The 25,249-nt window shown below is 43.2% G+C and overlaps 1 protein-coding gene and 1 long non-coding RNA gene across 3 annotated transcripts in view; one reads left to right on the top strand and one right to left on the bottom strand.

Annotated features, from left to right (window-relative positions):
- The window catches only part of LOC106043402 (uncharacterized), a 29,548-nt gene extending 8,913 nt beyond the window's left edge, over window positions 1–20,635 (bottom strand). For both annotated transcript variants that reach the window (XR_010825360.1, XR_001211666.3), the window contains exons 1-5: window positions 20,018–20,635; window positions 18,815–18,910; window positions 17,737–17,839; window positions 12,886–13,317; window positions 8,585–8,633 (exon numbers count right to left, since the gene is read on the bottom strand). This is a non-coding gene — a long non-coding RNA (uncharacterized lncRNA). The remainder of the gene's footprint in view (window positions 1–8,584; window positions 8,634–12,885; window positions 13,318–17,736; window positions 17,840–18,814; window positions 18,911–20,017) is intronic.
- Window positions 20,636–20,684: 49 nt separating this feature from the next.
- Window positions 20,685–23,859, top strand: ATP5PO (ATP synthase peripheral stalk subunit OSCP). Its single transcript, XM_048071552.2, has 7 exons — window positions 20,685–20,792; window positions 20,908–20,958; window positions 21,044–21,154; window positions 21,429–21,558; window positions 21,675–21,787; window positions 23,292–23,378; window positions 23,680–23,859. Exons 1-7 carry the CDS (start codon window positions 20,763–20,765, stop codon window positions 23,791–23,793), a joined length of 636 nt encoding a protein of 211 aa, XP_047927509.1. The 5' UTR covers window positions 20,685–20,762; the 3' UTR covers window positions 23,794–23,859.
- Window positions 23,860–25,249: the final 1,390 nt, after the last annotated feature.

Raw genomic sequence — 25,249 nt, 5'->3', positions numbered from 1 at the left:
TTTCAGAACAGGAAAGTATTTCAACACATACCAGGATTCATTGTAACATCATTAATCATGATGAATTACCCTAGTATTCATTTGGATGCAAAATATAATTCCTTGGGAATTTCACTGTAGCTTAATATTAATTCGTATTTACTCTGTTACAAACTCTCCTTCCCTTTCAATCCTTTTTTTTTTTTTTTTTTTTTTTTTGCAGTTCCCCCAGGTTCTCTTGCGTAGCCACATACTGTAACATTTCATTTATTTTGTATTGCTTTCTTTAAGCTTGTATTATTTGTTTGTTGTTCTTTGCTGCTTTCACCCACTCAGCTGTTCATTCATTCCTGTTAGAAATTAACAGACTATGTCAAAAGCAGCTTGTCCTCAGTTAGAGTCATAAACGCACCGCAGCATTTCACTAAGGATACATGACAACAATACAACACCATAGCCTCCTCTCTCTTTCCTACTTCCCCTACTCTAGATTTCAGATTTTCAATCCTCAGCCCTGCAAGTCAATGTTGCACTTACACACCAAAACCTTCCCGTCTCGCACTGGTTCTCAGGATATCCCATGCTTCTTAAATTCAAGCACAAAACGTCCCAATCTTAACAAATTTCAGATCTTAAAGTGAGGGAGCTCAGTACTCTGGGGTCAAACTATGTATCTTTTCTGGGAATAGTTGCAATGACAAAATCATTCCCTCCTCCTTCAGATTTAATAGGGAAACCAGTATAAAAGTCCTTGGAATTAACAAAAACGAATAAACAACAACAACAAAAGCATGAGCCCTACACAAATTTATGCTCAAAAAGATGTCCTGAGGGCAACTACTGAAGTAATCTGGCTGGAAAGACCAAAGAGCAGATTTGTCTGAATTAGTACAAGGAAAAAAAAAAAAAAAAGAAGGAAATTTTCCATTGCCCCAGAAAAAGAGAACTGCGAATTCATCCCACTGATTTGTCCTCCAATGGTAGCTATCATGTTTAACATAAATAAAATCTTTATTCATAGCAAGCTTAAACAATATACCTCAAAATATTTCCTTGGTGCGTTGATGTGCATTTTGAACATCTGATTAAGAAATTCTTAGCCACGGGCACTACGTATTTTTCTTCATACATCATCCTTTTTACGCAACTATGTTGCGTGTCATACATTTTTGATGAATGGAATATTTACGTGAGAAGATGCTAGCAGAAACACAGGCTCTGCCATAACCGATGAGGCAGCTTGTCCATCAAGCCCCAACATCCAGCCTGGGAGGAAAACATTCCCTGATGGTACAGTAGGAAAAAATTACAGTCCGACAGAGGCCAGAGTTCTGGATCTGAAAACACACTGATTTTGAGAAAAATAAGACCCATCTCCAAAGCACACACCTGGGGCCCTTCTCTAAAGGCCCAAAATTCCAGTTCCAATTCATTCTACTGTACTTCCTTGAATATCAGGAAAGATTGACTATAGATTCGGGAAACTCCTTAAGATCGGCTTCTTGAAGCCCTTAATTAAATCATTTTATTAGAATTATTAAATACCGAGAAGGAAAATATCACATGGGAAAACTCCACACCTTATTATACAACCAGTGGGATGAATAAAAACAGCTTTTCTACCATTTGCTGTCCTTTATCCCCTACCCAAACCAATTCACTGCAGCTTTCCCTGTGAGATCCCTATCAAGGAAGAAGCAGCACACAGTGCAGCTAGTTCAGGGCTGCACATGGGCTCACCAGCCAGCAAATCACTTGGTGGTGATGCGTTAGTTTGACCTTCTCGCTCTCCTGATTCTGACTTCCATGAAACTGGTAGGAAAGAAATACCTCTGCAAACTCAGCCCCTCTATCCCACGTAGCTGAAATTAGCCACAAGGGACAGAAGTGGTAGGGAAGGCAGAGGAGAAGGACAGCGGTTACACAAATGGCAGTTCCTTAGGAAACCCAGCTACTGCTGCTAAGGACCAGCATCACTCCTGAGTCACACAATGCTGCCGGCACCAGGGGGGTGTGAGGGGGCTTTGCCCTCACCTTTCCCTTCTGAGAACAGCCCCGTGTCTCCCCTGCCACGTCACATTGCCATGTACCTGCACCGGCTGCCTTGCCAGATAAGAGCTGCTCTTCCCCAACATGTATAGTGATGGCATCAGATTGCTCACTGCTATCACGCAGCTGATCTTCAGTTATCCATAAATCTTTGGTTACCACTTATATTACACAAAACAGTGAGCAATTACTTAAATTTACCTTATGACTCATTACAGATTAGTTCATTAAGTGAATAACCCCTCCTCGATCATTACAGATACAATGAAGCACTGTACATGAGTGAATTCCTAAGTCATAATTAGGAACTCACTCATGTACGGTGTTTCATTGTATCTACACCCATCTCCCACTGCACACATTGATATTTGCACACGTAAAACAACCTGTGTCTTGTATTTGTATACAACTTGTGAAACATCAAGCTGCTGTGAGATACCGTTGTGTGGCTGTGGAGCTCACCATTTACTGGCAAGGACGACATCATTTCATAGAGTCACAGAATCATTAAGGTTGGAAAAGACCTCCAAGATCATCTGGTCTAACTGTCCCCCTACCACCAATGTCACCCACTAAACCATGTCCCTAAGCACCAATACAATGCAAGACTGGTAAATAAATCCTAACGTTTTGCTACTCAGATAAGGACTAGCTGCAGCAAGTTTTCTCCTGTTCTGGGTTGGCAAATGCCCTGAGACATGGCAAAGGAAGCGAGATGCTGACACTAATCAACAGAGCTCTGTGAGAATGTAGATGGGGAGTCTCCCAGATCCACTGGGATCCAAGAGAGTGAGAGATAGTCAATGCTCTCAAGACTGGATGGGTTCATGCTACTTCAGACCATCCAAAGTTAGAGAAAGCTAACCAAGATGGGCTGGGCAGTGCTGAGAAGAAGCACAAAGCTGCAGAAGAATCTTGGGCACCCACAAGTGAAGGATCCTGCAGAAAACTGAGGCAGGAAAAGTATTCAGCGTTTTATGCTTCATAGTTTTCTGTTTGTTTTGTTTGTTTTGTTTTTTAGTAGCTCAGGGTACTTGCTGTGCTATCAAAATAAGAATTAGGACCTTTTAGAATCTGTCTGACGTCTGGCATCTCTACTATGTGCTGCACCTAACACACAACCCTGAAAACCATACAGCAACCAGAACAAGGGCCTACTTCTGCTCTGGAGGGATGTGTGTCTGTGTGTTACGAGGTGTGGGAGGCATTAACACTAACTCTAAAAGGGGTGAAAAAGAGGGAGCCTCTGCACTGGAAGTGGGTGAGAGGACTTGAGGTGTTAATGACATCATGGGACATGGAGTGGAAACAAATGGAAAGTGTTTTACTACCTTGACAATTTGTTCTCGACTCAGTCAATTGAGTGAGTAAGGATGATTTGTGAGATTTAAAATTGGTTCAACCTTCAAAGTCCACTGAGGACCTAGCAGGAAACCACTCAGATTGTAGAATTCATCTCTGGTCAAAGCCAACAAGGCCAATAGCCATCTCTCTCATCCAATAACTGAATGCCAAGGCAAAGGCACACGCCACTTTGCTAAACTTTGAGCTTCCACATCTCCAAAAGGAGGGCATCACGAGGCCCCAATCTGATACCACAATATTGACAGGAGGTGAACGCTCTCCCAGCAACAGCAGCCAAAGGGCAAAGTCTTCCTCCTTAAAGATAACATCACACAAAACAGTCACGCTTTTTTTTTTTTTTTAATAGACTAATGAGCTATTGTATCTGGGTGGATCACACAGCTATTGTATGAGTCATACCTGGAGATTTATTCAATTATTTTTCTCCATTAAGACAAACTGTCAATGAAGTCAGTGGGAGCTTAATCTGAAAGGGGAAGTGAAGAGTGGAACAAGAGAAACATTTACCCCCTGGCCATTTAGATCTTATTTCAGTCTTATTATATGGCTGAAAATCACCTCAGGTGGTCCATAAGGCTGAAATGTGCTCTTCTTAATGGCAGTCTGTTTCTGCGAACCCAAAAGACTGCCAATTTCTGCATGTTTTCACACACGTCTAATTTTACTCAGGAGCACCCCAAAATAACCAGGATCAAGATTAAAAGACATATGATGATATGGCCAAATGACAGCATTTTATATTTGGACATACATTTGCATCACTTATTTGGCTCTGAAGCATAGTTTAAATCTGCATTACCTTTAGTCTTTAACTTTTAAATTAATCTTCTCTTCCTTTTGTAAAGCAATGATATACTTTAAAAGGTCCAGTTCTGCTTGCACAGCAGTGGCTGGCTTTACTTTGCTATGAAAGGAGGAACTGACCTTAATGCTCCACTTGATCAAAAGTGTTTTAAAGTAAGTTTTAAAGGTCAGATGAACCAAGGAGCATCAAATAATTGCATAAGTAGCTGGCATAATAAATAGTTAACTATACGCTTTCTCCAACGCACTGGTAAACTGGACAAATTGGCAGGATGCTTGTGAGCTATGTCTCTTCAATAAAAGAGCTTCCAAAACAAGCAAACTCTGCATGGTTATGTTTGTATTATTCTTGCTTAATCTGAAGCAATCTTGTTTAAAAAAGAATTGGTCAGTGCTCAGTGAGATTTCGTGATTAAAAACAAAACAAAAACCCCACAACCAAACGCATTGGGTCAACAGTCGTCCTGATGTCATTTTTCTCATTTCAATAAAACAACACCAGGAATGCCTGTGATCTGCACCACATACTTGCCAACAAACTCTGATCAATGTACTACTAAGATAGTAAGAATAATAACAAAAAAGCAGAGAGCGAAACTGGCCCCTTTCCTGCTCCTGGTGACGGCAGAGCAAAGACCTGTCATTTGCTCCTAACAGTCAGCATGAATGATAGCAATATGAACGCTAATTACACTATTTGTTTTCTCTTTCATTTTTGTAGTTTGATAACATGAATGGCCACTTTTATCTTCAATGCCTCTCAACAAAACATTCCCTTGTTTTCATCTGAAAAACAGTGTGGGCTGGGTTGTACTGTCTCTCACCAATTTTATGGCTGTTGCAGTGAAATTACCCTCCGTTTACACCGACAGAGATGTCGGAGAGCAGTAAATCCCTACCTGTAATGATGTACACTGGGATTCCTTCAATACTGGCTGTGTAAGAGCTAGCCACAACTCCACTGGAACATGGGCCAGTGTTACAAGACACGCTGCCAGCCTCCTGGGAAACCCTTTTCTGCTTCGCTGCTGTCCCACCTCGTGGAGCAATGACTGGGGCATCTCAGCCCATCCCTGGGAGCAGGCTCCCAGCTCTACTCTGGACTTTGGGTGAGACCATCATCTTAGTTCTTGTCTTCTGTAAAACAACTCTTCACAAGTGCTTTGATAGGTCCCCCCCCCCAAAAAAAAAAAAAACGTGGTATAAGGAGAACTGTCTCAGGCAAGGAGTAATCTGAATAATTTAAACTACTTTCTCTCACAGTCATAGCTGCTTTCAGAGAGAACAAGAACCAGATACACTTGAGTCAGCTGTGATTTGCTGACCTCGGAGGAGGAACTAAAAGCGATGATCCTGTTTCTCTTTGCATTTATGAAAGACATGATATCTCATAAAACAGGGGGGAGGGAACGAAAGAAAGCACAGCACTCATGCCATGATTAAAGGTTGACTAGCCTAAAATTGGATAGAAGATTTCAGTGTGATTCAAAGTGGCTCAGCCGTTTTGAAGAACTAAAGGTCTGTTGCCTCTTCTTCCAGGAAACAAGTGAGCAGTTGAGGTGCAAGGCATTTGCTGGAATTAGTGACCATCTGGGAGGAGCTGGTGAACTGAGAAATTGTGGAAGTTCATTAACTCTCATTAGCCATTATTTAGATGAAATTCCCTACATAAAGGCTGCTATTGCTATTATAGTCTGAAAGTGAGGAGAAAAGAAAGGAAAAAAGTAAATACAAAAGACTTGTGTGTTTTTCTTTCACAGGTGATGCCACTTCAGTCAGTGTTTACTGAACCATCTCCTGACAAGCACTGCCCTGCAGCCATTTGAGTCCCTTGAACCATTTCTTATTGTTCTCTCCATGTTTTATACAAAGTGTATATGAGCAGGCAAGTAAAAAAGGTACAGTTTGAGGTACGCGTATGCATGTTTATATATGTGTGCACATACATACCTCAAAGTATACGTTACGTAGTTTTTTAAAGTATAAATGGTATATGCACATATGTATATACATAACTATTTATATATGTATACATATTTACTTAATATGTATACGTATTTACATATGTATATACGTAACTATATAAACAGAAAACTACATCAAACAACGTCAAATTCTGCCAAAAGCCAAATTCTACAAGCAGGCACAGGAAGGTCTGCCACACTGGCTCACCCCAGCATTTTACACTTAAACCTAACCTGTATTTTCAAGGTGTTCCAGTTTTCACCCCTAAAATACTGCCAGTGGAGCTGCAGATCCCTCTATACTGATTTGATCCCCACGCCGGGGGTACTCACTTTCTTCCAACTCCTTTCAATGACTGCACAGGAACAGTCACAGACCAACAAGAAGCTCATGACCTGCAGGTTGACAGTTGTGCAAATATACAGAGACAAATACTCGGTGGTGACTTTTTCACCCATTTGTTGTTCAGGCTTGTGAGAAGACCCATACAGGGTTTTTTTTCTTACTTGCCCATCCACCTCAGGCTCCCATTTTTCCATCTGGGAAATCTCAACAAAATGAGTTCATGCAGTGCTGGAACAGCTTGGGACTTGATTTGGGCACACAGATCAATCCTGCAGCCAAAGAGCAGGATGCTTAGCACATCCCAGACACGTTGGATTCATTGCACATCCTTTGCACAGTTATTCAACGCAGGCACCGTGGCCATTTCTACGGGACTTGGGACATCTGCATGACAGCTGGGAGTTCAGAGTGGATGCTTACCTTCTTCTTTTTCTGACAGCACAACATTTCTGGGTGGAAAAAGGTATATCTGAAGGTGTAAAAGCCATGATTTTGGATTGGAAGTTGCACACACAGAAACAATGGCAGATTTTAACTGTTATGTTTCTGATGAAAATAAACAGATTCTTTTTAACATTCAATAAACATTCTTCTCTTGAAGTCTTAAAAAATCTGACCTGTATTTTCTTGTTTGACCACGCTAACAGCCATTGTTTAGTGCTTTTTCTCTAAATCATTTTACCTCTAACACTTCAGCCATTCCAGTTGTTAACCACCATCACTGTTTCAATACTACCTACAATTCGGCAGCTTTAGGATTTGTCCATACAAAGTCTTTGAAGAGAGAAGGAAACTCACAGAGCATTTTCTCCCTCCTAATAGTTAATTTATCACATCTGAAATTTGCAAGCTTTCTTCCACCCAGTCTATCAAACACCAGCACCACAAAATATTTAACAAGATTTGGATCCTGAAAAGATTTATTTCTAGACTTAACTTTAAGCAAAAAAATTACTTGCGCTCTTACATCCAGGGATAGTTTTGTGTGGAAAGAGGTGTCAGAATGCCAATACATATGGCCAGGGACATTTTAGCTGATTGAGAAACACATGCTTTTTTTTTCTTTTTTCCTGGAAACAGATATGCCCATTCTAGAACTTTCTGTTCCCAAATTAACCCCGTTTAAATTTAAGTACTGGAAAAAATTCTCCCAGAAACGGGGTCTCTATCTTCCTTCTTTGCATCAGAAGTTATTCCAGACCTCTGGCCAGCAATTTTAAGTGTTCTGTATTGATTTTCCTTTGCTGGCACCATCCAACAAGGCAGCAAAGCCCAGAGAAGGCGAGCTGAGCTCAAGGGTATTCGCAGCATTTATTGCAATAGACAGCCCCCTCGACGGGAACCCACATGGGAATGTTTAATCTGGCCAGCCGGAACAGGACAGTTAACCATCATCAGATGGAAAAAGCACTTGACAATATCCTGTAGAGAAGTATCTAAACACTGACAGGAGCTGATGAGCAAACAGATTTTCCCAGCCCTGGTTCTTGTGACTTGCTCTTCAGAGCTGTTTGTGGATTACAGCATATAACTCACAAATATTAATTTTTACTTTTTTTGGTTATTATTATTTAGACCATCTCAGTGGTTTGAAAGACACTTTAAATACAAATTGAATGAAATTCCCCTGAAGAAGTCACTGCTCATCAAATACAAGCCGAAGCTATGGGAGAAGGTGAAAACGCCTGAGAGGAAGGAAAGAATGACTGTGATAATCAGGTGCCATGGATAGCTTTTGAAATCTGAAGATGAAAAAATCCTCTCCAACCTGAATGTAGAATTTAGCATATGTTTTAGCAGACTGTGAAGGCTGGAAAGACGACCACAAAGTTCATCGAGGGCAGATTTAGAGAGGAGGAGTCAGTGGGAGAAGAGTCAGCACCAAATTATGGGCTATGTGACAGGGAGCCCGGGCAAGGAGTTGGAAACTTCTGTCCTCTTGTCTGTCCTCCTCACACCAACAAAGAGAATGAACTTGCAGGATCATCACTGCTGTGTAAATTAAAGCACAGGTTAATCCTTCAAGCTCTTCATTAATTTTTGGGCACTGCAGCTCCATTGGCTCTAACTAAATTACCTGTGATTTTCATGGGGGTGAGATCAGAATCAGACTCTCTTTTTTTGATCTAAAAAGAAAAAAAAGAAAAAAAGAAGTGTTGACTACCTAAGATATATTACATGGGTGTACAATTATCTGGAATAAGACACACAATAACATGCTGACTAAAGCACAGGATGGCATCACTTTCATTGCCACGCTATCAGCAGCGGGTTCACGTTACACCTGAGCACAAATGTTAGTATGCTGCACAACAGAATAATATCAAAAGCTAGATCGCATTACTCATCCAGGCTGAAACAACAGATTAATTGACACACAGTAAGCTGGCTACAGTCGTGTTGCTATTACCCCGAATCCGTACAGCTACATTCATGAATCAGAAAGATTTCTGAGACTGTTTTTCAATAATTGAGCATTCCAGTGAATTCTTAGTTAGCAACAGCATGGTGTGTTACTGCGAGATGGCAGCAACATTAACACGATTTTAAGGAACAAACAAAATGGCCCCAGCATCTACGAACTGGCAATCAGCAGCCTCCCATGTATTGGAAAAATATTCAAGAGGGTGTTACTGTCACTTATCCAGGACCAGTGCAAAAAAAATGCATGCTTAGATATTTCTGTAATGAATGTTCATCTTCCAAACCAGATTTTAAGACTCTGGTATTAAAAATGACTGACTAGAGGAAGGAGTTATACTATTTTTATTTCAATTTTCCCCTCACTCAAAAAAGGAAAAACCTCTTAAAATGCCTACATCCACAAAAATCCTCAGCGTCTATTTTCTTGTCTGCTTAGGAAGGTTATCTCTTCAAACAAATAAACAAAAAAAACACAAGATTTTCTTCATTTTTCAATTCACTGCAATTTGAAATATAAACATAAATATTTAATATAAAATATGGATAAATAAAAGTAGACATACATAAAAATAAACAAAAATGTGAGACTTCTTCAGCAATATTTAAAATACAACTTTGCAAACAAAGCCTTTGTGCATATTACTGTCAGCAAACAGGGGCGGGGGGGCTACTCTGTAACACTAAATCAACAGTGCAAGGCAAAATGCAAGTACTATTTAAAACAAACAACAAATGAAAACCATCTCAGCAGTCATTTGTAGTTCAAGCAGTAGTTAGAGGGTGGAGGTAGAAATTGTAGACTAAGGACCGATGGTGTGAATTTTGCAGGAAGTCTGATGAAGTGATCATGATGGTTCAAATAGGTTTAACTATTTTGACTAGCCCTTTAGTGCATCCATATTATCACACCTTTTATTTCAAGATCAGATTGTCTTTCAGCTAAGAACACCATTGTTGTTTTTGTTGTTGTTGTTGTTGAAAAACACTGGTGTTTTTCACTTTTTCTCCCAATTATATTCATTGCAAGAGTTCTTCCAGGCAAAGTAGGTGACATGTAACCTCTCTGACATATCACATTTTCATCCACAACTTTATGTGGATGAAACTCCTCCACTTCTGAATATAACTGTATGTTGTCTCTTTTATATATACTCATGCAAGTAAAGATAGATGTAAAGGAAAGGAAAATATGCAAACAGTTTTTGGAAGAGACCTGCACTGGGTTTAGTTCTTGTGGGTTTATCTGCAAAAAGTTTGTTTTGTTAGAGTTGTTTTTACAGGTTACATTGACCCTGAGTCATTTGGAGAGAAAGAAGACTGTGATATTTCTTGTGGCATGAAACAAACCAACCAACTCTATTTCTTGCAAATCAATAGGAGAGATGGAAAAAAAAAAAAAAAAACTGTGATGATCAATTTAAGGAAGTAGAAGTGTTGCTTTTTTAACAAAATAAATGTAGTTTCACAGTAACTATAGCAGAGTTTGCAGCAGCCTCCTCCCTTACTTTATCTCAGCAGATGCCTACAAAACCCAATTACTGGATGATCTTCTCTTCAAGCCAGGTGGTAATGAAATGATGATACAATATTTCCAGCTGTTAGCACAACCTCTAACTTGTAAAACGCAGAGACATGCCCAGAAAACGCAGGCAAAAGTAGGTAGGGCTGCTGCTTAATAGTAATCATAACAATAAGATGTTAACGATACCAAAATACCGAGTGGTATTTACCATGAAACTCACAGATAGAAAAAGTCCTTCAGCTATTTTCTTTTCCAATGTCATTAGAGATTAGCTTGCTTCTTTTTTTTTACCCCTGCCCAGCATAACACTCTTCTGCTTTCTGCACAGACTTAGACACTTGCATGTGTTGTACTTGGCACTGTTTCGTGGTAAGATGTAATTTATCTTTTAACTTTTGCTGTGATAACTCTCAGCCCTCAGGAAGGACTGAGACAGATTGTCAAATTTGAATTAAGACTCCGCAGAGGTCTTGCAGCGGGCGTAAATGACATTAAAGCTCCCAGCAAAGTACCTTCCTGCTGCTGAAGTTGTGGCTTTGGCAGGAACCAGGCATGGCACGCTCGCTGTCCTAGACCTGTGCTGGGTCTGGTGTTCCTCTGCCAGTCACTGGCATCTGTCTGAACAATTCACGTCTGTGCTTGAATAACAAGGGGAAGCCTTGGGCTGTTCACTCCCTTGAGGCATCAGTGAATGCACACAGTTATGGGCCTTGTAGTTTTTCACTTGGTCCTCATTCCCCAAAATATAATAGCTCCGTCAGTTGTCAAGTGCTCAAGCTGAGAAGCTTTGCGTAGTGACAGAAAGATTTGCAAAAGGAGGGTGAAATTCTGGAGATTTTTCATACACCTTAAATTTTACTGTGGCTGCTGTCAATATTTGTCAAAGCATTTTATGGAAGAAATGTCTTGCAAATAAATAAATAAATAAAACTGAGCAATCATTCAAATTAAAGTCCTTCAAGTTAGAAAAGGACAGATGATAAAAATTCCTTTTTCTCATATCATCAGCAAAAATGGCTGCAAAACCAGGACAGGCTTGTAGATATGCCTGAAGCATGGGTATGTGAGGAATGGTATTTTACTTGGGATATTTTACTTGTCTGTAGTAGTAGTTATCACTTCAAAGTGCTACATTCAGATACTACTCTCATTGCAAATTCTGAGCATCTTCTCCTGGGATCCAATCGGCCTTATGCACAGACAAAGACCACGGAGCCTGAGCCTTGGACACCAAATTCACTTCAGTCTGCTGTGATTTCGTGAAAAACATGAAATGGAAATTCTGCTGCTTTCTTTGTTCTGTTGATGGACAAATGTCGCTGAACACTGCGAGAATGCTTTCTGTATCGAACTGCAGTCGCTGTACCCCTCTGAAGTTTGTAGGGCAAAGACATACCGCTCTGTTGTAGGGAAGTCTGATTTCTCTGGTTCCACCATATACCCCAAAATACAGTAAGATATGCCCGCAGCAGAATGGGTTAAGCTAAAACTAAATTTCGGCTCCCTTAAATAAGAATTGTAGGACAAAACGCAGTTTTGCTGACTCCGTCAGTGCTACCATAACTGCAAGCGTAGATGAGGGGCGATGCAGCTGTTCATCTCGCAAACCGTTGTGTATTTTGACAGTGTGGTTTTCCCCTCTTGCTTCCCTCTTTGCTTTGGCTTAAACAATGAGTCTCTCCGCTGACGTGCAGAAGAAAAACACAGCGTTCAGACACCAGAAACGATCTGTTGCCTTTTACCAGCTCTTTTGCATCCCTCCCTTCTTGCCACCTGGTAACACTGTGAGTAACAATATGTCCAAAAAATGAATGTTTTAGATCCAGAGATTTATTGAAACCCTGTCCTGGGCAGACCCTTTGCAAGAGGCTCCTTTTGCCCTCGAACAAAGCAGCTCCTATTCTAGGTCTGCACACCTGAAATGTGCTGCAGATACTGTCTTTGCAGCTCTGGGTATCAGGCTCTCTGTTGTTTACCTGCTGTAATAACAGCTCCACTTCTTATAGAATAGGACTGTTTTTTTCTCTCCCTCTCTCCTTTTTTTTTTCTTTTTGGCGCATGCAACAGCTGGGTTATGCAATCATTTCGGGGAGGGGGCTTGGCAGGCAGTCTCTGCTGAAATCACACCCATCAATCTAGAAAATTGTCACCGGCGTTTGTGATACGGGCTCTCATCCACGGTGCCCTGGTGTGGAGGAGACTCAAAAAAAAATCTCCCAATGTCGGTGAAATTTCCTTCTCTTTGTGTACACAAACATGTGGTCCTCGCATCAGGATCTGCTTATACGAGTCAAAGAAGGAAAGAGGGGAGGGGGGAGGTAATCTTCACTGCCTGGTTATTTATGTATTTATTCATGCCAAAGCCAACCTGTACCCCACCTCAGGCACGGAAAGTGTTTATATCTCAGGAATCACACCCACATTTTACATACCAGGAGCTCAGCCCAGCCTGGGGCTGCTCGTGATTCCCGTGACAGCCAACGGGAGCTGCACGCGTCCACCCGGGAGGGAGCACCTCTTGACCCGCAGGTGCCGCCTCCCCTTTGCGAGCAGAAAATTAATATTTTATAGCCGAGAAAAAGAGCTGGGAACGGCCCCGCTATACCGTAGTAGCCGGCGCCGCGCGTGATGTATAGCGTGCTGCCTAGCAATGTTGCTAGGAGACACGGCACCAGCCACGAAAATCCTGCATTTGCTCGTGGTGGCTGGCAGGGTGGGCTCGACGTGACGCTTTGCACACCCCGAGCGGTGCGGGAAGAGGTGCCTGCTTCGCTCAGGATCCGTCTGCCGAGACGTCTCCTCCGCTGCGCTCGCTGCGCTGATGAGCTGCATCACGATGCGCTGCGCACTGCAATAATTTTCCACTGGAAAAAAAAAATATATATATATATACATGCACCCCTCCCCTCCCTGCTTCCTGTTTCTTAATGCTCTTCGAACCTGATTTAGAGAGTAGTGGAATTTTACAGCTGCATCCCGTGATGCTCTCGCTCTCGCTCGCAATCCCATGGCCTGGCTCATACCTCAAACTAGCCGTAAAGTCGGATCACAATGATGTGACTCACTATTATAACTAAAGATAGATCTTGTCAAAGCAGTCATGAGCCCTGGATGATAGATGTTTTGGTGTGATTTTTTTTTTCTTTTCCTTGCTGCTCCCCTCTCTCATGGCTCCATAATTTTTGACCTTTGGAGGTCTGTCCCACACGAAGGAGTGTTTGGGTGGTACGTACGGCAGGTACGGCAGGTGCTTTTGCTGGCCTGAAGAAAGCTATGCATGGCTGCACAAAAGCAGCACACACAGAGGTGTGTGAGCACGCATGGGTCCCAGGTTGGAGTTTCATAGCTGGGGGACTCCTGAACACCACACAGGCACAAAGCAGGATGGCCACAGAAAGGAAGGAGAAGCGTTTTTAAGAGGGTTTTCTTCTAAACCTAACAAACCCTTTTATTTTTTTTCACTCTTTTTGTTTTATTATTATTTTTGTGTTTCCATACCAGCTGATTTCAAGTGCGAGCATTCACCTGGAGCATTTAACGCCCACAAAGAGCAAAGCAGCGCTGGTGCAGGAGGCCACAAAGTGGAACAACCAAGACACCAACCAAGAAAAGAGGGTCTCTTGCCCCAAGACCAGCAGCTCCTGCTAAGGCCACAGAAGGGCTCAGCATCAGCCAGGAGCAGGCAAGTGGCAGGAGAGGCAAGACCTGCCCCGTGGCAGTGGGGACGTGTGGATCGTCGGCTCTGGTGAAGCTCCACAGGCACATCTCTAATAGCTCTGCGGGGCAGTCTCACCTGGCACCTCAGGAGATGTTGTGCTGAAGGAGAGCAGCTCCTGATGGTGCAAAGTGATCTGAAACCCCCCAGCCTCAGCTGCCCAAAGCTGGGGAATGGAGGATTGACTTTGATTATGCCATAAATACAGATACAGAAACAGGCAGGTGAGGGAGCTGAAGGCAGTCCTCTGTTTGGACATATTGGACCCCTGTATAATTCCACTAGTGTCAAAGGCATTACACCAGGGATAAAACCAACCCATTATTTTTAACCTGGCCATTTCCTTTCATGCCCTTGATTCGGGAAATCCCTATGCAAGCGCATGGCTTTAGTCATGTGAATATTCTCACTGGAGGCAGTGTGACTGCTCACGTACTTAAACACATGCATATATACCTGCAGGACTGGGGCCTGAAACAGCACTGGAAGGAAAGGAGAAACAAAAGTAGTATGGGAAGGACAATGTACTCTAAGGGTCTGTGAAAGGTGTCTGTCCACCTGGGGGATTACAATATTTCCAGCTAGGTTTCCCCTTTTAAGCTTAACAATTTCTATGAGACCAGCAGTACCTTTAGGAATACACTGTAAGGTATGACTGCTCTAAAGGGACGGGGGAGGAGAACAAAATATCCAATATATCATCAAATGTTCCTAAAATATTTTTTAAAAAAATCCTTTAACAAAGAAGCTAGTTATGCAAAGGTCCTTTGGGGACTGCAATCTATGTCTGTGACTTTCATAACCTTGCCCCAATTCCCTCTCCTGCACTTGCAGGGAACACCCTAGGGGGCTTCCCAGGAAGCCTCAACATACGTGCTTTTCTGCAGTGCTTCTGGCTTCACAGTTCTGCTGTTCCTCAAAAAATACACAAGCCAAATCATGACTTCCAAATACCAAGAATTATGATCTTTAACCATTGTCATATGCCAGCAGTGCTCTACAGAAATCTTCTCTCGTGTGTTTCTATCTTGCAGCAATCTAGAAGGCAGACCAGGAAAGCATCGACCAAAGAAATGTGATTGATGAATCCCTGTTACACCCAGACTATTTTTCAAATTCCCATACGCAAAAGCTCTGCTTTCACCACTTTCTGAAGACCTTTCTTACAAAGGCTGTGCACATACTACAGTGTCTGGCTGTGGAATGAAATGTAATAACAAATCTTGACCTATCAGATTTGAGCCGTAGACATGTGATCTAAACAAGGGTGACTTTCACAGATAACATACCACAAGATAAGTGGTTCAATGAAGTTCCTGAAACCAGCAGTTACTCCGGTTTGTAGCACAGTAAATGAGATCAGGCTCACCAGAATAAATGAATCTGTAAAGAAGGTGCTCACAAACACTGCAGAACAGGCTAAAGAGAGTCAGCAGACTTGCTGAATTCAGTTATCATTACTACAGGGTGAGAGCTACTAGAAATAGTTATGTCTACGGCTCCTCGAATACTCTTTAATAAACTTTCCATATTCAGCCAAATGAGGGAAAACACCTTCTTTATTTTACCAACTGCCGTGCCCACCAAATTTCCCCTTTCTTGCATGTGGACTGTTCAGATTTGCTATGAAAACAACCAGCTCAGTTTCGTCCCTACTTTCTCTTTCAGGTTTATGTATGCACTGTTCAAACGATGCAGGCAAATCCATGAAATTCATTTCACAGGACATTGAGCAAATGGAATGTGGAATAATGTTTCTCAGTTGCTGACATACGATCAAATGCAAGTTTGCTACAAGGAAAGAGGAGACATGCAACAGCCTTGAAATGGATAAAAATCTTGCCACAATAACCATAGTTACTACATGAACGCAGTTATATTATTAGTATTGGCTTCCCTCTTGTGGCAACGAGCAAGCTGTAGCTCTAATACATAACCAGAATCTGCCGAGGCATCTGTCTGATACAGAATGCTGCAATATGTTTGTTCGGCAAGATCCCTGCATCCACACACAGGACAGCTGATTTCAGCTCAAGGCAGATACAAAGACCTACACATGACAAGTGGATGGCAGCCTGGGGTCTCAGCTCTGCAGAAAAACCACTGACGTGAACATTTCAGAGACTTACCCTGGTACGACTCAAGCCAGTATCTGGCACAAGTTTAAACTGAAGGGAGAGATGTTTTCCACTTACAGGTGCACTTTTAATCCTGTTAAAGAGGTACCTAGACTGCCAGCTATCTCTGGTGAAATGGTGGCTCATGTTCTAGGCCTGCTCAGTCAAGGATCTCTGCTGAGCCTGCCGGTTCAGTGGTCGTTCCTGTGACAGACCTCCAGTACATGGACCAAAACCTCAAATTCCCTGCACTTGTTGCCTTTCTGACTCCAGAGGTGGGACAAGGATTAACATCCCACTTTCCACAGCGGTAATGGAGCAGGCATGAAGGTCCTCCTCTACTTTATTTTCTCCATAGCCACTTGCACATTACCATAATTTGACTGACAGTTGTGAATTTACAGGTTTTTTTTAATGTCAGCGTGTGTGAGAAGGTATCATTGCTATTAATAAAGCGTGTTTCATCGACCGAATTTAAAGCTGTTTGTAAAGGATGTTGGTCTCATTCTTGCCTTTTTACAGATGGGGGAACTGAGGTGCAGAATAATTAGAAGCCAATCAGCAGGCCCAAAGCAGAGCTCAAAATAGATCCCAACTCTCCCGAGTCCCAGCGCAATGTTCTAGCTGCTACTCTGCCAATCTGTGAGATGGCAAAGCTCAACTGTTAGCACTTACCTACACCAGAACATGCCAATTATTTGTATATTTTCCAGAAAAAGTTATTTTTACAACTAATATTTTGTGGACATCTTCTAAAATGGTCAAATGTCCATGTGAGCCCTCATCACCTTCTCTAGTATAAGACCTTGTTGATTAGTGCCTATTTTGCTGATCTATTAAAATCATGTCATAGCTCAACCTCAATTTTTCAGGCTTATTAGATTATCCTAAGAGAGACTCAGAGCAGACATTTTGCCAATGAAGCTAGAAGTACTTAATTGTGGTTTTCTTTCCCTTTTACAACAGATTACTAGGGCAGCACAGAAAATAAACTATCATACATGTGATACTTCTGGGGTGCTCGTGGCACATTAACATCATAATGACTTATCATTTTATCATATAGCAGTGCTAGATGGAAATCCTCTTTGGTGGGCAGGAAAATATAGGCACAGGTGCTTGGTTTTGTAAACATCCCTACAAATAATTTTCAGTAGAGTGCTCTGATGCTGAGGTCAGTGAGTTCAGCATCCTAACTCAATTAATAGGGCTGCTGCTCCTATTCTGAATTCCCCTAACAATCTATGTGGTTTTACAATCGTTCTCGCCAGTTTGGAAGGAAAAAAAAAAAAGAAAATGTTTTCTGCCTGCTGTTACTGAGTGAAAAACCCTTTTGTTAATGGCAAAATGAGTCAGGTCTTGCCTAGGCAGCTAGGTTTTAGTGTGCGGGTCACTCCACCTGTGACGGCTTAGTCCCCAGGGAGCCCGTGTGACAGAGCATTTGCACTTACCTGCCCATGCAGAACAGTTTGCAGGGCAAAGGTACGAAAAACAACCAAGTGAATTAGATTCAGCAGGAGCACTCACTGCTTCTGGGGAAGAAAAGGGCAGCCCCTGAAAGGAGAAAAAAAAAAAAAATGCTTCCTCCAGCAGCCACAGGAGCAAAACCACAGTAGCAACAGAGAGGTGAGGTAGGTCATAGATTTCTGTGCCACGTTCCCTGAACCTAACTTGAGCACTGTGAGTGGAAGTCTCCTCTGTTTCTTGTAAATAATAAACTTTTTGCAGAGGTCAGGAACTTGTTTGCAGCTACACCCCGGCTGCTCTGGGACCCTCCCATGCTGAGTATGGGAATACCAGGCTCAGCCAAAGGGAAACAGCTGGCTGCAATTACGGGCTAGCAGGTGCAGAGGAGCGCTCCAGACAGGGCGAAAGCTAAAGTTTCAGGTGATTTTCAAGGTGAGGGTCTAAAGCACTTCGTGTTCTTAACCTCCTTAAAGATTTTGAGTCATTAGTTTAATTACTGGAGGGGTTTTTGGTATTTCATGTGTTTTTTGAAGGAGTTGGCCATAGTTTGGTGGAGGCTAAGTTTGGCATATTTTGTGGAAATAAACAGATATGCTCTCATGATCATGGGGACACCAGATGTGTTGTTACAAGCTTCATCTCATTTTACCTCTACGTGCTGCAAGCTCTCTGTGGAATGGTCTGTCTTACTACGAGTTTTATGATGGCTCATGCAGCTGGGCCCTGCTTGAAACACATCCCCACTGCTAGAATAATAAAGAATTATCACATTCTTTCTAGAGACTTAAAAGTGCTGATTACAGTGAGCTCTGTGGCTGCTGGGCATGTGTGAAGTTCATGTCTTCAATAAGCACCAGAGTGTGTTTAAATTAATCTAAACTCAAATTATTTTGAAGATTTCTCAAATAGAAGTAGAGAGGATATATTTAGTAGGATTTCAATCTAGTCTGTCTCAGCAGGAGAATGCTTGTTATGATGCTTATAATATCAATATATTTCCTAAGAATGAGTACTCTGAGCTTACAATGCCACAAGCACTGACCTCCACATAAACCAACAGACCTGCAAGTGGATGTTCTTCCAGCTGTTTCTCATGGAGGAGCTTGTAATTGGAGTACGTGCTTGAGTGCTCAGTGGTATTGGACCTACATGAACACACTGAAACAAGGGACAGAGGTAAATGTCAAATGATGAGAGGCACTACAGGGAGTTCAAATGCTTTGTAGAAGGAAAAAACAAATGAGGCTGTCAACAATCAACTTCTTATTTTCCATGTGCCTTAGCATAGGATCCAGGAGGATCTGCTCCATGATCTTGCCGGGCACAGAGCTGAGAGTAACTGACCTGTAGTTCACCAGGTCTTACTTTTTTCCCTTTTAAAAAATGGGCATTATATTTCCTCTTTTCCAGTCAGTGGGAACTTCACTGGACTGTCACAACTGCTCAAATATGATGGATAGTGGCTAAAAGATCATGGAGTGCTAAAAGATCATAGAGTGTTTCAGAGTTACTCTAATGAAATTTTGGATACAGGACCCCATTTCAAACAAATGCATTCTCTGTAATTTTCCCAAGTTTCAGTGTATGCACATTACCACAAAAAATAAACAATGTATGTTTTTCCTTAAAGAGAAACAAAGCATTTTCTTCATTTTAGATGTGTTTTTCTTAGTACTGTAGTTATTAAAAATATCAAGAAGAATGGTGTTAGAATGGTAAAAGCTATCATGAACTATACTTGTGGCTTTGAACGTCCCCAGAGCAAATACAACTGGTGATTGCAGGCGCTGAATTCCAGCATCCAGAATAACACATATTGGTTATAGCATCTTATTTCTGATGGGATGCTATACCAGCTTTCTTATTCAGACTCTATTTCCTAAAGAGTGCTAGTCTAATTCTCTGTTTTTGATGTAGCTTTAGCGAGCACTAATTTTTCAATTTGCAGCAACAGCAACATCTAGTGTTCCCAGTCTGCCCTGCATACTTACGTAGCATGCTTGCCATTAATGCAATGCTTCGTATTTTAATACCACCTCCACCTGACCTGCTCACACCACAGAAAATAATTACTCAAACTTTGAAACAGCTCTGTGAGCAGCTGATCCTTTTAGTTTACAGAGAAGACGGAATAATCAGGGAGAGAAGGTGTTTAATTGTTGAAGACAGTTCAGCAGGAGCTGAGCGAGCTGCGTAAGGTCGCACTGGGAGACTCTGGCAAAGTCAGAGCTGAAATGCAGCCTGCCTACCTACACTGTGCTTTACCTGGAAGATCTCTTTGTCCCAGAAGATATATGGACCTAATTTATCTGAGGGGAGGAAACAGCTCGTTGTATCTCAGAGGCAGTTTCACCACATTAGAGGACAGCAGAAACATCTGCGGGAAACATGACATTTTCTCCACTGCAGAGTTTGCGAGAGGCTTGCTCTCTACAGCCGAACAGAGGGATGCAGGGTTGTGTAACTACAGGACCCTTGTGGGAAGCGAGGAAGGGGTTGGGGCGGCAGGGGGGACGTGGGGTGACCCCGAAGGAGGGGCTGCAGCCCCGCAGGCCTCCCCTCCACCAGCACAGCCCCAAGCAACCCGAGGGCTGCGGGCAGCTTGTCACTAGACCTATGACAGGCAAAGCAGGCAGGTGCTGGGTCGAGACCCCCACACAGACCCCTGCCCGCGGGTTTTCCTGAGGAAAGCCACTTCGTTTGCCCTCGAGCCGGGCACAACCGCCTCCTCCACCGAGCAGCACAGCCACCAAAGCCTGGCCTCACCCCGCGGGCTTGCGGGGCGCCGAAGCCCTCGGCTATTTCTCCCAGCCGGGCCCGCCGAGGCTGCTCGGAGGGCGCCGTACCTAAGGACGCCCACAGCGCTGAGGGAGGACAGCGATGGCGCACAACTACAGAACTACATCCCCCGGCGGGCCGCAGAGGGGGCGGTGCGGCCGCCGTGCCTGCGCGCTGCCTCCACACGGGGCCGGGCGGCGCCGTGACCTCGAGCGGCGGGCGGGCGGACAAAATGGCGGCGGCGGCGGGGCTGGCCCTGAAGGTGATGGCGGGGGGCGGCGGGGGGCTGGTGGGGGCTCTCGCCGGGCTCTCCCCTCGCCGTGCGGGGCGAGGGGAGGCGGCGAGGGGGTGCGAGGCCACCGCTGTGCGTCCCGCAGGTGCGGCAGCTGAGCACGTCGGCGGCGAGGCCGGTGTCCAAGCTGGTCAAGGTGAGCGGGGAGCGGGTGCGGGGGGCGGGTCGGAGCCGCCGCGTCCCCGTCCCGGGGCTCCCCTGAGCCGCGCTGTCGCCCGCAGCCCCCCGTGCAGGTGTACGGGCTGGAGGGCCGCTACGCCACGGCGCTGTACTCGGCCGCCACCAAGCAGAAGAAGCTGGAGCAGGTGGAGAAGGAGCTGCTCCGCGTGTGGGTAAGGAGCCCGGCGCCCCGCGTCGCCCCGGGTGTCGGGGTGGCCCTGCCTGGTGGGAGGGAGGTGGGTCTGTGGGCCCAGGCGGGGAAGGAGGAGCATCACCCCTAAAAGAAACCTCCCGTAAATGAGCTGCACCTGGGGCTGTCGTCGTCCCACCTGCATGCTTCTCATCTTTTCGGGCTTGCTCGAGGAGTGACCTTGTTGCCCACTTGGACGGTTTGTTTAGGCTTGGAGAACTTGTGTTTTTTATAACGTTGCACGTGTGTCCTCTTAGACTCTTTTGAAGGACCCCAAACTGTCCAGTGTTGTTATGAACCCTCATACCAAGAGCACAGTTAAACAAAAAGCTGTAAATGATGCTTTAGCAAAAGAGAAGATGTCCCCTATTACTGTCAACCTGATGAGTGAGTAATCATTTGAATTTTGAAAAACATCCAAGGCTACCGGTTATTACTGGTTGCTAACCAGATCTGCTTCTAGTGGTTGCTTTAAACCCTTTCAATACATCTACCTCTTCCAGACTTGCTTGCTGAAAACGGTCGCTTGCGCTACACTCCAGGCATTGTTTCTGCCTTTGGGAAGATCATGAGCGCGTACCGAGGAGAGGTGCTGTGCACGGTCACCACTGCACAGGTAGGTCAGGAATCTCTAGGTTGACCCTAACAGATAGTGACATAAAAGGCAGACCTCTTTAGTTTTATTTTGCTTTCTGTAATATAAGCGTCTTGCTGTGTGAGTAGTGAGGAAAAATCTCACCTCTCCTAGGATGAAAGTCTCTCTGCAAGTAGCGTTTTGATATCCAATAGTTGTTGGTCAGCAATTGAATGCGTTCCTCCTGTATCAGCTTAACAGGTAACATAATTCCTGTGTGTGAACCCTATGGCTGATAGAAGTCAGCCTTGTCTGCCTCTGCTCTTATTTCTGTCACCAAGATGGTACTGATCAGGTCAGAGCTAACAGATCAGCTATTAGCTAGAGCAAGGCAGATAGCTGAGGACTAAAAATGCCTGTGGTGTTTGGTACTGTGCTTCACAAGAAGCAGCTACTTAATTCGCTGCATGCAGTTATTGGGCAAGTAGCTAATTCTGGAGCTGTGGGAGGATTTTTTCAAAGGCAGACGCTTTTTGCTGATGCTTATAAAGGTGAGAGCGAAGATGATGTCTCTGTAAGCTGTAAAGTTAAGGCTGGAGATGTGGGGATTCTGGCACTTCAGTAATTTCTTTGGTGATGGATCCATGCCCAGGTCTGTTACAGCAGGAAGCTTGCCTGCTGTGTATGTAAAGTAACTCTTTTGCCCTTGAGTGGGGCTAAAATGAACTGCCTAGTGGACTAAGTAAAAAGACTCACCTATCTCAGGGTGACTGGCTCTCTGTAGGCCACAAGGACAGACTGTTAATCTAGTTGATAGCCTTCAGGGATGTGTAAACTCAAAAGCCTTTGTAAACCTTTTCATGAATTTTCCCAAATAATTCATAAGTAAAGTTACTCTCCTGCTGCCTGTTTTGGTGGTTGTGGTGATGGTTTCTTTTAGCTCTCAACAGTTAGCTATTAAATAGAAATTATTTACATTTCAGGTAATGCAATACCATTGCTCCTCTGTGAGATATTTTCCATTTCTGTCACAGTGATGTATGAGCAGCTCACTGGGAACGCAAGGGCGTTTTCACAGTGCCTCTCCCCCAGGGATGCAGAGTTCCTCCATGGTGATGGAGAGAGGTGTAGTTAGCTGAGAGCAGCAGGGCTGGGTGCTCTCTGCCCGTGTCCTGAGTCGCTGTCCCGTGCTTTGTCAAACTTTTTTCTTAAGCAGATAATCTGAACTGTTAGAAACAGCAAAAATTATCTTTTCTTATGTAGCCTAAATGATGCTGTGAAGGTCTTCTGTTGAGTGCTCAGTTTGGCAAGTAAATATGCTTGCTTTCTGAAGATGTTAACATTAAGCTGTTGCTAGAAATACGTATGCAGAGAACACAATCTGTGCTGTCATGTGGTTATTGCTGTCCAAGAAGGCTGCTTACTCTGCCTTCCTGGAAGTGCCTTTCATTATAAGAATCTGAAGAGAAAAATTAGCATTCTCATTATATCATTTGATTTTTTTTGAAGTCCTTCACTTTCCTGGTCTTCTGTTCAAATCTTTCAGCCCTTGGATGATGCCAGTCTTACTGACCTAAAAAGTGCTCTGAACGGATTCTTGGCGAAGGGAGAGGTCTTGAAGCTGGAGACCAAGGTACGGATTTCTGATTTATACATATATTTAATCAAGTTAATATTAAATTGGGCTTCTCTCTCTCTGATCTTTTTTCTTTAAAAAGGAACAAACAATAAAAATATGGTGTGTATTCATTTTATTTAATACACTTCTGTGCTTTCTTTTAGACCTGATGATGCTTTAATTACTAAAATCTTAACTTTGGAATGTAGCGTCTGCAAAATTGTCGTAAATAAGGCTCTTTTTACAAATGTAAAAATTGTATACTAGGTTAGCAAATTTTTGCTAATGGAATTCCTGTTCAATATTTCTTCTTTAGACTGATCCTTCGGTCCTTGGTGGAATGATTGTCAATATTGGGGAGAAGTATGTGGATATGTCAACAAAGACAAAGATCCAGAAACTCACCAAAATCATGAGAGAGACTGTCTAGCAAGCTGTCCTGTCCATTCACAATGAAACTTATAAGGTGGAAACAATAAAATTATTTCTTCTCGAATAGACAGTTTCAAGTATTTTGATTCCAAAACACAGCAAGGGGAGAAGGATGATGAAACTGGTGAGTTTAACAGTCTTCACTGAATGTTTGGTGACACAGCTCACCTGTGACAGAGCTGAATGTTGCTCTGGAGGATACAGAGAGTAACTCTCTATGAGCTGATAAATGTGGTCACGGAGTTGCAGTCAGTCTCCAAGGAAAACTCCCGTGCAGGAAGTTGTCAGGATGGCAGTTCGATGATCCTGCTGCTGCATGTGCTGTTTCTCTGTATGGGAAGAGCTGACGCTGAAACTGCAACCAGGAGATTCCTTCCAAAATGTGAGAACAGCTGCTCAGCAGTCTTGTCATCAGTGCATTCTCAACAGCTACTTCAGGCCTGCTTTACTTCCACAGCTGTATAGTTCAACAGAGTTATGTATATGCCTTAAACTAAAATTACCCTCTAAAATCTTGCTGCTGGGAGGTTAACATGCACTTTGGCTATACCACTGTCCCATTGCGCCAACCCAGCCCTAAAACAGCTGCAAAGAAATAGATCCTCAAGGTGCAGGTTTTAGCAAGTGCTGAGCTAGACAAATGGACTCGCTGCTTAATAATGATAGGATAGCGAGGACACTGACTTCAGGGCGGCTGGCCAGATGCAGTAATTATTAACAAAAAACAGAGGAGAGACCAGAGTGGGACTTGCTATGTTCTCATACAGCTGAGCCCCAGTCACCAGCAAGCTGGATAAACATTGCCGATGACATGCCTGGCCACAGATCAGGGTCTGCATAAAGTAATAACATGCACAAAGCGATGACACCTGGCCTATTAAGCACTCACCTTCTGGGGGTTCTTCTGTTCGTTGTTTGCTGTTTTTTCTGTCTTACTATGCATTTGGTCAACTCTCACTTTTCCAAGTGCAAACAATCTGTTACTGAGATGAAAGGTGGCATGTGTCACAGGTGTTAAGTGCTGCTAACTTATTTACTGCTGAGTCATCACTTGGCTTATAGCTTCATAGTCCTTTTGTCAAATACTAAAGATATAATATGTCTTTGATACCATATCACTCTTCTTCAGTACTTTTCAAGAAAGTAACAATACGCAGTTAAACTTGGAAAAAAAAGAGGGTTTATTCTCGCATAATTTCACTTGCACAACTACAGTCTCATCTGTGTCAAACAAATTGCACAGACTAAAATCCGATCTGCAGTTTCAACCTCGGTGAATGCAGTCTGGGACGCGGCATAATTCCTCAAACAGGTGAATGCAGCTGAAAGACTTGTTTAGTTTGGTATCGCCTATAAATAGAATCATTTAACCAAGTATGGCAGAGGAAACAACACATTCAGAGCAACCAAAGTACAGTTGAAATTGTCTGATGAGAAACAATGGTATATGATTT

This window comes from Anser cygnoides, chromosome 1, assembly GCF_040182565.1.
Source record: "Anser cygnoides isolate HZ-2024a breed goose chromosome 1, Taihu_goose_T2T_genome, whole genome shotgun sequence".
Classification (NCBI taxonomy): domain Eukaryota; kingdom Metazoa; phylum Chordata; class Aves; order Anseriformes; family Anatidae; genus Anser; species Anser cygnoides.
The sequence above is the reverse complement of the archived record's forward strand: the minus strand, read 5'-3'. Positions and strand labels throughout refer to the sequence as shown.

What these genes read in the sequence shown, in the direction of transcription:
- ATP5PO (XM_048071552.2), top strand. Translation starts at nt 20,763, where the DNA reads ATGGCGGCGGCGGCGGGGCTGGCCCTGAAG. An exon ending in CGGCGGGGCTGGCCCTGAAG is followed by an intron (nt 20,793 to 20,907) that starts GTGATGGCGGGG and finishes TGCGTCCCGCAG; the next exon opens with GTGCGGCAGCTGAGCACGTC. An exon ending in AGGAGCTGCTCCGCGTGTGG is followed by an intron (nt 21,155 to 21,428) that starts GTAAGGAGCCCG and finishes GTGTCCTCTTAG; the next exon opens with ACTCTTTTGAAGGACCCCAA.